The sequence below is a fragment of the Chelonia mydas genome, chromosome 6, assembly GCF_015237465.2.
Source record: "Chelonia mydas isolate rCheMyd1 chromosome 6, rCheMyd1.pri.v2, whole genome shotgun sequence".
Taxonomy (NCBI): Eukaryota; Metazoa; Chordata; order Testudines; family Cheloniidae; genus Chelonia; species Chelonia mydas.
The window spans coordinates 66035794-66048811 of record NC_051246.2 but is presented as its reverse complement, the minus strand read 5'-3'; the positions used below and the strand labels follow the sequence as shown (position 1 = coordinate 66048811).

At 40.5% G+C, this 13018-nt stretch overlaps 1 protein-coding gene across 2 annotated transcripts in view; it reads right to left on the bottom strand.

The window, feature by feature from the left end:
* Positions 1-851: 851 nt before the first annotated feature.
* Positions 852-13018, bottom strand: part of SLC39A9 (solute carrier family 39 member 9) — a 47068-nt gene continuing 34901 nt past the window's right edge. The window contains exon 7 of one of the 2 annotated variants that reach the window (XM_043548147.1): positions 852-2035. In XM_043548147.1, the coding sequence (XP_043404082.1) occupies positions 1994-2035 (42 nt within the window). In that variant the 3' untranslated portion in view covers positions 852-1993. Of the gene's footprint in view, positions 2036-3947; positions 9460-13018 lie in introns of those variants that run through there. The other variant, XM_037900300.2, reaches the window with a different exon arrangement.

Genomic DNA, 13018 nt, shown 5'->3' with positions numbered 1-13018 from the left:
GCTGTATTTATAGAAAATACTGCAGTAAGTTAAACTATGATGGGGTAGTGAATGTTAACTTGTGAGTGGTAACTATTGTAACCAAAAGGTGATCTCTTCTTGCTCAACTCTCTGTAGGATTTCAACAAGTGGTTAAGTCTTGCATTCCTCAGACATTTTTACAAAATACACTAACAGAACATTTACTACTATATGATGAAGCATCATAAATAATTAAAGCTGAGCTACAATTGTTAATTAAAAGAACAAAGTACATTTTGTCAAGCATTTAGCCTGGAGTTCCCTTTCTATTTGTTCACTAGCTAATTTGCAAAAATCAGCAATGCACCTTGGATCTCCCACTGGTGAGCGTACAATAGAGATAAATTATTAGCATACATTATTTTACTTAAGTGTGCATGGAGAAATACTATTTTATTAACTGAATAAGTCAGCTTTAAATTTTAAGCTGAACTAGCAGAAAAGTCAACCACCTCGAACAATTAGTTCAGAGCATCATGGGTTTATTGCTTGCAGAGAGCGGGGACCGGAAAATGGTTTTAAAGTACGGTAAGTTTTGAAGTTACAGGATCTCAGAGAAGGCTGTGTGCAGCAATTGAACCGAAGGGAAGATGGGAGGAAAGAAATCCCGCTTTTGTCTAGTTACTGCTAAACTGTCTCTGCCCAGGAATTTTTTTTTAACCCGATCCATGAAAATAATTTTGAAGAGCAGATGCTTTGCTTTGGGAATGCAAATAATGGGAGGTGCTTTCAAGGCATTTTCACAATGGAGGCTACACCTGAACCTCCTACAAGAGCTTAATTTCCCCCCAGTTCTTCTGGAAATATATGTATTTATATCACACCTATCCCAACGGTGGCTAGGTACATGCAATAGAAAAGGGGCTTATAAAACTAGAGAAGTAAGCCAAAAAACTCACCCCTTGAGCACTTTTTAAAAAAAGCTTACCAAGTTTGACTCTATAGGATGTGATTCAAGTTGGCAGTGACTCCTATCATCAGGCCAAGCGAATGCAGCCCCGTCCTCTCTTAACACTGATCTCCGTACAATACTCCTAATCTGTATCACCGCAAGGCATGTTAAGTGCAGTTACCTTAGATGTGGACTCCGATGTTTCTAGGTTCAATTCAAGGTACTGACTAGACTCTTTTAGTCCTTAATAGTCTAGGAGTCAGCTACCTAAGAGGCCACCTAACTTGGCTGCATTACAGCAGTTAAGATCTACTGGGTTGTTCTTCATGGTGAATTTTATTGTCTGAGGCCAGCAATGACATATTTTTGGTTGAGGATCCCTTGCTGGTGGAACTCACTCCATTATCTCTCCAACTATCAGAACCAAGTGTGGTGAGCTTTAAGGAACAATCCAAAGCATATTTGTTTACATGGGACTTTTAAGCACAACAGCAGACTGTTAAGATGGAGACTTATGTTTGTGGGTTTTAACTGTTACAGAGCTGCCACAATGGGTGATGTACTAAAAACCAATAAATAAATAACATGCAGAACAAACATCATAAAATCTCTTCAGGGATAGGTTTCACTTTTCAAAAAGAAATGCTGACAGATTCTTTGCGATGGGCGCTGGAGCAGCTACTGTGCAACACACATATCTCAAGTCTCAGCTTGAGCAACAGGAGGAGAATAGCAGCAGAACAAAGATTGTGAAGGGGGGGCTATACATTGTTGGCAGCAGGAATAATATAATATCACCCCACTGGTGGGGAAGAGCCATAAGGACTGAAGGATCTCTCTGGCTTATAATGAATGCAATATAAAAATTTAGATATCTATCTATCTATCCATGTACAACTCTGGAAAAAACTGAAATGTTGCCTCAGTAACATGCTGTAATAGAAAGTCACGTCTTTATTTGGATCCTGGCATGTGGACCTTCTGACCTTATGCACAAAGTCCCTTAGACTTCTATGGGATGTAAGGGTCCTCATGTATGGATCCTGCACTACAAATTGCAGGCTGCAGATTGTAAACTCTTCAGCACAGGGAAAATCTCTTGAGGCTAACCCACTCAGGGTACTGTAAAACAAATATTAACATTATACAGATTAGTTGTACACAGCATACAAACATTTCATCTTAATTTTGTTACCTTTTCAAAGGGTCACTCAGGTCAAATCTGGCCCAAACTGAAGTCTGGTAAAAACAAGTTGTTAGCCTGGAGGTATTGGTTGTGACTACACAGTTAAGGTGGCACTAAGTTTTTCACTTAAAGCAAGGATTCAACCTGTTTTGTATGACGAATATAGTGTCTCCTCCCCCAAGTTCATGGCATACAATCTGAGAAAGGACTGAATTTTCTGAGGATCTCCCATTAAATCTGCAAATCTGTAAGAAGTACGTCCTGGTAAATCCTCTCTTTTGTACCTTTTTGCTCAAAAACCATATGCCAGAACTTCTCTCACACATCCTCAAATTTCTGACAACCTCTTGGATGTAGGCCCACAGGTTATTTTCCATTAGCCGTTATAACTGAAAATGTGTGTCAGCAAATATATTCTTTTCAAGAGAAACCCAGGAAGGACTCTCTTTCAAAATGGTCACAGTCTGCCCTCATTTAAGAGGGCCCCCATTTCCCTACTGTATTGAAAAGAGGAAGTTTAGGCTGCCCTTAGCAGAGACGGCCACTGCCTTCCATTGTTGCTAGTGGGAATGACGCCAGGGAAGATGGCACCTTTCTTTGCTGCCAGGAGCCATAGAGGGAAACGGAGGTGCTGTGAAGGCATGTGTGCCGGGGGTAAGAGCATGTGGAAGATAGATGGAAAACTAGGCTGCAGCCAAGTGTGGTGTACACAGAGAGATGGAGAAGATTATAACAGCAGCTTCTCCACAGCCCAAAGGTGAGGAGAGGCTAAGTACAGTCCCGTTCAAAAGCTAGCAGAGAGGCTCACATTTTGTTTGCGCATTTATTGTTGAGTTTTTAAATCTGAAATGCTCACACACAAGTTGGGGGCTGGCTATTTCCCCCTCAAGGCTCAAAAAATCAGAAACAGGCAAAAGCCAATGTGACTATGAATATTTAAGTCAGTCATGATTTCAGAGGTGTCTAATTCATGACTATTGAATACTTGTGGTTGGCAATACTGCTCCTGACACCCACTCTCATTCCCCTCACTGTAATCCCAACTTCTTTCTGGCTAGTGGCAATCTTGGGTAAAGACGCTCTCTGGGGCTGCCCCAGTAACAGAACTCACCCCTTCCCCCTGTCCCAGCTCCTAAAGTTATAGGGGGAGGGGAGGGGGACACTGGCAACAAACTCCCGTTAAGTCGGTCAAATTCTGCCCTTGCTTACATCTTTATATAAAATCATTCATACCAACATAACATGACAGTCCCTCTCTCACCAGCTTTCCCTTGTAGCTTTAATTTTTGTGGGGTACTCCGACATTATGGCTATGAGCCCACAGAAATGCCTATACAATAGAACCTCAGAATTATGAACACATTGGGAATGGAGGTTGTGTGTAACTCTGAAATGTTTGTAACTCTGAACAAAACGTTATGGTTCTTTCAAAAGTTTACAACTGAACATTGACTCAATACAGCTTTGAAACTTTTCTATGCAGAAGAAAAATGCTCTTTTTAACCATCTTAATTTAAATGAAACAAACACTGAAACAGTTTTCTTACCTTGTCAAATCTTCTTTTAAAAACTTCCCCTTTATTTTTTTAGTAGTTTATGTTTACCACAGCACTGTAGTGTATTTGCTTTTTTTTTTTTTTGGTCTCTGCTGCTGCCTAATTGTGTATTTCAAGTTCCAAATGAGGTGTGTGGTTGACTAGTCAGTTCGTAACGCTGGTGTTCGTAACTCCGAGGTTCTACTGTACATAAAAATAAAATGCACTAGTCTTCAGCAGCACTACCTTGAAGTGCCACTGCTCTTCATGTGGTCGCTAACAAAACCTCATATGATAAATGAGAAGCCAACTCTTAAGCACTGCACCTAATAAAAATTTAATATAATAAAACAAATCAAAAAACCAACAACATTTTTTTAAACCATTCACAATTAAAGTGGAAAAAAACAAAAAATTATAAGGCAGCCATTCATGGAATGATTTCATGTGTACAAATGGTTTTGAAAAGACATTAAAATTACAGCTCAGTATGCAAAGTCACTTCAACTACAGTAACCAGGCAATTTTATTCCCTAGAAAGCCTGAGTTGCTGGAAGATGTAACCAAAGGACAATGAGAAAAGCTGATATTTTTAAAAGTTTGAATCTGAAATTCACTGGACAGGTTCCCCACAACACCACAGACAAAAGCAACCAAACTCCTCCTTCCAGATTTCCTGAGGATGATCAAGGGCAGACGACGTAGAAGAGACCAACAGCAACATAGTTATTCCATAGCCTCTCCATGTTCTTCTGAGTATAGTTGACAATAAGGGCACAAGTCAGCCACTGCCAAGGAATCCTATAAAACAATCACCAGCCTCTACAGTAGTTCCTGAACAAATACTGTTGTTCTTCTGGGTCTCTTGGATAATGTTAAGGTTTTAAGATATTCCATGCAGGAGTGCTCTTTGAAGCTCAGATGTAGTCACTAGGTTCTCGTGCTTAATTCCTGGCCAACTTCTAATATATGGAGCAGCCATCAAAACATCCTTATCCTGGTGTGACTGCCCTGCCATTCTCACATCTGTAAATATAAATGAGGCTCCTGTATCTCAGTTGTCATCAGGTACTGAAAAAAATATTTTGCCTCTATTACGAGGAACAAAAATGATATCAGAAGAGTCAGTGAAATAGCTGAACCCATTGAAACTAACACAGATGTAATCTTAATTGATTCTTAGTATCAACTCAACCATCAGGAACTGATAAATTAGCTGATGTGGAGAGTTCTGGTTTGGGGGTGGGATTTGGAAAAAGAAGGGAAAAATGCAAGCAAATAAGTTACAGTGTTGTCTGGGTGTACCTATTTTCCACCCCATCACAACTGAAAGCCTATATAAGATGGACATTACAGACAAAAATGGAAGAGTAATGAAGAATTGATTTGCAACTAATTTTCCTGAGGAATGGAAACCAACAAGAGATGGCCCAGACTACATGTGATAATTGATTTTATTGTGGCAGATAAAGAGGGAGGATGGAGGTATGATCAGAGATGTTTTCACCCCAACTCATATATAACTGAAATCCTATGTTGAAAGAAAATAATTTGCTGAGGAACTACAATCAGGATAGATTTGGTCACTTGCGGCAAAAAACAGTTACCTTCTCTTAACTGTTGTTCTTTGAGATGTGTTATTCATGTCCATTCCAATCAGGTGTACAATGGCCACGGGGTTGCCCCCTACAGCTCCAGCACCAACCCTCCTGTCAGCGGCACTGCTGACAGCGACAGCTTCGATTCCACTGGCATTGATATTGGCACTGCCGGAACCAGCCATTCAGCACCTGCCTTGGCATCCTCTGGTCCCTCTCGTGTCGCCTTGTCTTTAACAAAGACTATCGTAGAGACGACCAAAACACTGTGGCAGACCCCTGCTTCAACGACTGGGTCTGATTCCTCCACCACCTCTTCTGGCTGTATACCCAGGGTCTGGGCAGCATGGTGTAAGAGCTGCTGGAGTGCCCTGTTATCTTCCAGAGCTGGGGACGTCGACGTCCCGCGACCACTTCATCCAGGGAGGATGAGGAGGAGCGGCCTGGCAGCGCATCCTGCTCACTCCCTTCAGCGCCCCAGGGGTCTTGCGGCATGCGGTATTCCACAGCCCGCGGTGCCGGAACCGCTGGAGGAGGAAATATCGGTGCCGAGGCAGGCGGTGCTGAAGTTGCTGGTTCCGGTGGTGCCGATATTGTCGACGCCCGTGGAATCGAAGCTGTCACTGTCGGCGGTGCCGCTGACAGGAGGGTCGGTGCCGGAGCTGTAGGGGGCAACAGCAGTGCTGGCCCGTCTGTCGGTGGTGCCGCTGCCAGCAGTGCCTGCAGCTCACCACAACCCCCGGGGCCATTGTACACCGGATTGGAACGGACATGAACAAGCCCTCGAAGAACAAAACTTTACCTTCTGCTACAATAGGCATCTCTCTGATAACCCCCAATTCCCTTGGTAACGGCGGCAGTCTCAGCCATGTAAAGTTTAAACAGTTCAACGGATATATACCATTAAGGCAGCCAAAACAAAGAAGCTAGTTCAAAGTGGACAGGAAAAAACATAAAACTTATGCCACTTAGTCAAACTGCAAAGTGAAAATTGCACATTACTGGGCCTTCTGTCCCCTTTTGTTTGTAGATATTTTAACCTGTGAACCCTTTTCAGACTCTTGCACTGTTCTATCTTGGCCAATAATGCTTAATGCTCTGGCCTCTCAAGCTTAGTTTACACAATACTAAATTGAGCATCATCATCAATGGCAACTGCCCCAGAAGTTGGAGACTTGATCTTATGACGTGTCTGTGGCAAGAAGTCTGATAAAACCCTCTTAGCAATGCCAACAGGAAGATGATTATCACTATGGTAAACCTGCCAGAAGCTATGTCAGCAGGGGAGAGAAATTTGGTCAACTGTCTCCTCCTCAATAAGCAATGGTCCATAGAGAAAGGTTCTGGCTGAATATTGCACACTGGCAGGAAAAGATGGTAAATGATACTCCTATCTACAGTGGATATATAGGTTTCTGACCATTACAGTGACGTGACATGAAATGAAATGATGGCTGAAGCTGAACACAGATGTTGAAAGATAACTGTAAGAACGTGCTGGGGAAAAATGGAAGTAAACGTAAAGTGTGGTTCTACCCCAAAATGTAACCGCAGAAGTGTCACCAAGGAGGTTCTAGTTTGTCTGCCAATGATTACAGATCAGATTTGCTCAGTTTACATACAGAATTGGTGTTTTTTCATAACTGCCAGCCCTGCAAATTTACCACGAGGTCTAAGCGCAGGATTCTTTATACGTTGCCTGTCACTACCACCTGTCAAAAAGGTTCTACAGGCCCAATTATGCCCTCAGTGACACTTGTGCACCATCACTGCCTTCAGTGGATTTACACAGGTTTGTCAATTGCAAACAGTTACACAATTGTGGTGGTACACAGAGAACAGAATCCAGCTCTCTAGCTGAGCTGTGTTGGCTTTTCAGAGCTAACGGGAGTAAAAAAGTATAGATTTGTATTTGTCTCTTGAGAAACTAGGCATGACTAAATACATAGAGGAAATAGATCTAGTCAGTTAGGTGGTGCTATTTTTGCTGTTGCTTTTCAGAACACAATAGCTTTTTAAAAGTCTAGTGTCATGTAGACAATATTAGGTCAATATTTTATCTACCTTAAAATAATTAGTCTTGTGGGAAGGTCTTCTACATTCTAATAATTCTGCACTGATTTTCAAATCCACCTTTCTAACGGTAAAAAACAAAAAAGCAGTCACCGCTGTTAAAATCTGATTGTGGATTACTGTTTTTGTGCTGCTACAAAGCCACTGAACAGAGTGATCGCTAATTAAACTAACAAATCCTGTTCCAAGAGCCATGCTGATACCCACTGCTGAGCTAGAAGATGAGGATGTAATGAAGTCAGAGCCATGATGGCCTGTGTACCATAAGAAACAGATGGCGAGGGAAGAAAGGGGCTCTCTCTTTCACAAGGAGACAATAAGTTCCTTGAGAAAGCAGTGTTTTCAAGCTTTGAAGATTTGTTTCAAACAATGAAAATGACTATAAACAAAAACAACATTTTGGCAATATTATATTTAAGAAGTGCAGATAGATTCAGACTAGGGCTTAAAATGGATGTAGCATAAAAGAAATTTTTGTAAAACAAGAGTTGTGTTTTCAATCTGTGCATGTCAATTGTTCTGAATTTGTATGCATTACAGTTATTAAAATGTACCATTTCTTGCATAATTAAACAAAAACATTGCCTGACAAGAGAAGGCATGTCTTGATAAGGAGAGAATCTTTTATCATCCAGCTGCAATGGCACTGAATCCCAGAGTAGCATCAGTTCAACCAACCATAATCAAGAGGTGGTGGATTCCAAGATTCCCAAAGGAGAAAGGTATAATTTCAATAGGTTCTTGACAAAAAACAAAATGCTTCTTACTTGCTGGTATGAAGATTTAGCAGAGCAGTTAACTAGTTTAGACACACCGTGGACCTGCCAACACGCACAGAGTATGAGTATTTAACCAGAGATCTTGTTTTGTTAACCTTAATATTTTTTATTTAATGAAAGAAAGGAAAACCAGACCACTAGTTTCAGCCCTTTGTAAATGAGCTAGTATAGTTCTCTGGTCCCTCAAAATCCATTTCCATCAGATCTCCACTCAAAGCCCTGAACAGTTTGATTTAAAAAGACACTGTGTATTTGTCTCTCAAGGATAGTAGCAGCGCAGCCCTGGTGCCATATTCCTAACTGTCTCTACAATTTTGGTTGCTACTCGTTACGGACGTGATGGGAGATCTGCTTCCAAGGTGTGCTGCCTTTGTTTTTGTTTTTTTTGTTAAATAACGTAACAAGCCACTGCATAAACCAAGAAATAACAGAATATTTCCTTGTTTCTAGGACTTCCTTGGTTCCTTTGTGTTAATCCAGGGAATGCAATGCAAAAGTCATCTCCACTTACTAAACTAGCTGAATTCTCACATCCTAGACTTCCTCTAATCTTTGTCCAATAATGTTTCTTCCAATCCACAGTTAGTGTCTTTTGCAACAAGTGCATTACCCAGAATTTTGAATACTGCACCTTTACAGCAAGGCTTGTGGCACTGATATTACAAGGATCAGTCACATGTGTCAGGACAACATAAAAAAATTGTAGGGGAGATTCCCCTATTCTACTGGTAAGAAGATTTCCACATATTAAAAGGCATCCATCCATTGTTTTATTCTCAGCTGTGAATGCTGAGTTACAGAAAACTTTGGTGATTGCAATTTCATGACGAGCCATTAAATTCTTCCCCACTCACCTTTCTTAAAATTCAAAGTCCATCTTCCCTGAGAATAGGGGCCAGAAATCAAAATTAAAATATCAAATGTCTTCAGAAAAGAAAATTACACAAAATTTATGTCCGGCTGCCAAAGTACATTTTGCTACACTAAAAGCTTTTCCAGAATTCCTCATGTTGGAATCAAGCTTCCCTCTAAACTCCACAGCGCAGATGAGGTGGATGATGGGGTAAGAGAGACAGTGATGAAAAGAGCAGCCAACATTTACTGCTCACACCAGATCAAGGAGAAGAACAGTGACTTTGAACCTTTAGTGCTGGTGCCCGATGGACAAAACTAGAGGAATAAGGCAGCCCAGGACCAGGGCTGCCACCTCCAGGCGGCTGAGTCCTTTCCCACCTGTTGATTCAGGTTTGTGGCTATGCCCCATTCCTCCCACCTCTGGGAGGACGTGCACTGTGGCAACATACAGAAAAGTCCCAGCAGAGAAAAGCATGGCAACTCCAGTGGCGTTGACTTCTGAAAGGGCTTCTTTGCTGCTCTGTGAAAGAGAAAAAAAGCGGGGGAGGGGGGAAGGAGTGAAAATGAATCCAAACTAGAACAGATTCAACAAATAAATAAAAGCCCTTAACATTCCAGCTTTATTATGATTTAGTCAACAATCTTTTTTAAAAAAAGATACCACACTTGTGTCTGAAAATGTTTTAACGACTTATACTTTCAAGTAGCATCTGACATTATAATCATTGACAAAGATTAGAGGAATTAAATATATTTTTTTCCCCAGTTTGTTTACTTTGTGCATTTGGCAGTACTGTGTGTATAGTAAAATGAACCGTTTCTCTTGTATAGTTAGTTCCCCCTGTTTGTGAGAGTCTTCCACACAGCAAAAGAGGAGCAAAATATACTTTTTAAAATGGGAAAATTAAATTGTAAAACCACAAAATTTGGCGCACACACACTGAAGTTAATTTTTTTTTTTAAATGACTAGATTTCAGGATGACCTCAAGTCTTTAAAGGCCTGGTTCTTTTCCCACTGTGTCAATGGGAGTTTTGCTACTCATTTCAATGAGATCAGATTTCAGGGCATAGATGCCCACCCAGCTGTATTTAAATTGTAAGCACAGCGAGCACTGTGCACTTTCCAGTGGTTCTATACAAAATTATTACAAACATAGGCTGTATCTAACATGTTAAGAAGGATCAAGAATCCTTCTGTTCATTTTATTTTAGTATGTCTCTCCATTTATAGAAGAGGTTCTGCCACACTGGGATTAGGATCACACTACACCATAGATAATAAAATGCAAAATTTATCCATTCATTTTTAAAGTCCTTCTTTGGTCAAGCTCCCATTTATCTCTGTGATCTTATTTCCTGGTATATTCTCAACCTATCCCTCTGACATAGGAGAGGAAGCCAACATTGGCAAGCAGAGGTTGATTCTTTGCATCTGCAACCGCACTAGCTCCATAATTATTTCTGCCTTCCCAATCCCCCATTCTTCTAAAATGCTGCTCAAAACTCAGCTCTGAGCCTGCCTAAAACCAATGACCCATCAACAAAGATCCTTCATCTGTGTTTTTTATTAACAAACCCATCAAACCTCTCACCACCTACTGTGTAAATGGTGTTGCAGCTAGCATAGTTCCTTTCTAGTGTGTCTCCCAGGCTATTTACTCAAAGTCTCTCCCTGTCCTTTATTCTAGAATCCTTTTATACAATTTCATAGCGCATCATCTATGCAATCTACAGCAGTGGATTTGTTACAGAACGGTGACAGTAGACAGGAACATTCAGATTGGGACAGGTGTGATAAGCACATGTGCAGTGACCTAATTGACAGCTCACTGGTTGTAGATAGCCTAGATGAGGGGGTTTTGAGCTGTGCTTTTTACAAAGAGATGGGAAATCAATAAGATAAAAAGGCTATTTTAGAGAGAGTGTCTAAAATTCAGCACCTGACACAGGAGGGATGATCAAAACTGAAAGAGCAAAGATTGAAAAGAGAAGGAGCTCTTGAACATGAGGAGAGCAAACTGTAGTGGAAGGGGAACAAGAGGAGACCTTTAAGAATTGGAGATGATGGCACACATAAGGCAAGAAGGCATGTCACAGTGTTCTGAATGGACCTGAATAGGCATGACATGACAGAAAAATATACCAAACGCTTAGAAAAAAAATCTTGGTGAGAGATAGCATATAATCCTAAATAAGAGTGTCACTTTGTGGTATGCACAGAACAGGACAGTCTCTTTTCACATCTCACATACAGATAGCACTACCATTTTTATCCCTTGATTTCTGATTAGTTCTCGTTACAATTTTAACACTGGATTAGGGAACAGATTTATGCATCCTAACCCTTCTATTTTAGCCAGAGATTGGATCACCAAGTGTTTCCTTCACATCACAACAGAGACTTCAATTCCAAATTGCATAGTCTTTACCTTTTTACTCACTGCAAGAAGTGTCAGGCTCTGTATTAGGCCAGTTTCTTAGGTCATTATATCAACTATACTGAACAACTGGAGGATGGAAGTTCTGAAATATCTATAGCGCTCAGAACTTTGCTGAAGTTTCTACACTTGGTGCATTTTGAGTCTCCACTTAGGCCCTGCATATTGAGCTATATCCTAGACTGGGCTCGGTCACAGATCTCTGAAGACAATACAATACACTAACCAAATCAGCCTCCCACATCCTACCTTCTACAGATAAGTTAACAGGCACTTATATAAAGACTGCGTTACACATGTGTACACTAGTGCAGTGGTTCTCAACCAGGGGTAGGCATACCCCTGGGGGTACACAGAGGTCTTCCAGGTGGGTACATCAACTCATCTAGATATTTGCCTAGTTTAAACAATAGGCGACATAAAAAACACGAGCAAAGTCAGTACAAACTAAAATTTCATACAATGACTTGTTTATACTGCTCTATATAATATACACTGAAAGCTTCAGTTTATATTTCAATTGATTTATTTTATAATTATATTGTAAAAATAAGAAAGTAAGATATTTTTCAGTAATAGTGCACTGTGACAGTTTTGTATTTTTATGTCTGATTTTGTAAGCAAGTAAGATGAAAGCAAGTGAGATGAAACTTGGGGGTACGCAAGACAAATCAGACTCCTGGGGTACAGTAGTCTGGAAAGGTTGAGAACCACTGCACTAGTACATTTAAATATATTTACTACAAACTAGTTAAGATGAACAAATGAGGATTAGCCTAATGAGTATCTTATTGGGTGTTCATTCGAGGCAGATGTTGAGATTTTCCTTGGGGAGGATGTATGGTCACTAACAGTGCATCATTTATTGTTGCAAGTCTGTTTGCCTTGGAAAAACGTGATTTTTCAAGGGAACACCTGGTCTGTCTCAATCAGAGTCCACAATACACACACAGTACATCCTGCATATACACAACTCTACAATCAGGACTTTATTATGTAAATAAATATTAAATGTTTTTAGAAATGTTTAGGTACAGATCACTTTGAATGTTTGGATTGCTATAGTCAAGAATCCAAAACTTATGGGTGGGCAAGTTGTCTAATGGTCGTATCAGCACACTTGGGAGTTGCGATTCCTAGTTTTCCTGTTCCTGGCTTTACAGCAACTCAGCCTGAGCTTCTGTTTTCCTATGCTTGGTTTACAGGACAGTTGTAAGACTTAATGACGTATGTTTTTAAAGGACATGGATTGTCTTGGATGAAAAGCACCATGTAAATGTGAAGCATTAGCAAAGTCCCAGGGATTCTGTCATGATCTGGACCCAAGTTCTGCAGCAAGGCCTCAACTTTGAATGGCACGCCAATGCTGAATTAAGTGATACTTGATAATGCTGCAAAATTTACAGTGTATGTTCAAAACCTGAGATTTTTTTTTACCTTATTAGAAGTACAAGTGTCCCTTGTGACATTATATTTTAATATTAAATACTGTATATTGTATGCTTCAACTACAGTTTTGATGTGCTGCAGATTTTTGTATTGACAATGTAAGAAGTTGTCAAAGGGGAAAGCTGGAAGCTTTGGGCAGCATTTGGGGCCTTTGTCATCATAAACGGAAAGGGAGATGACTTGAGTTTGAG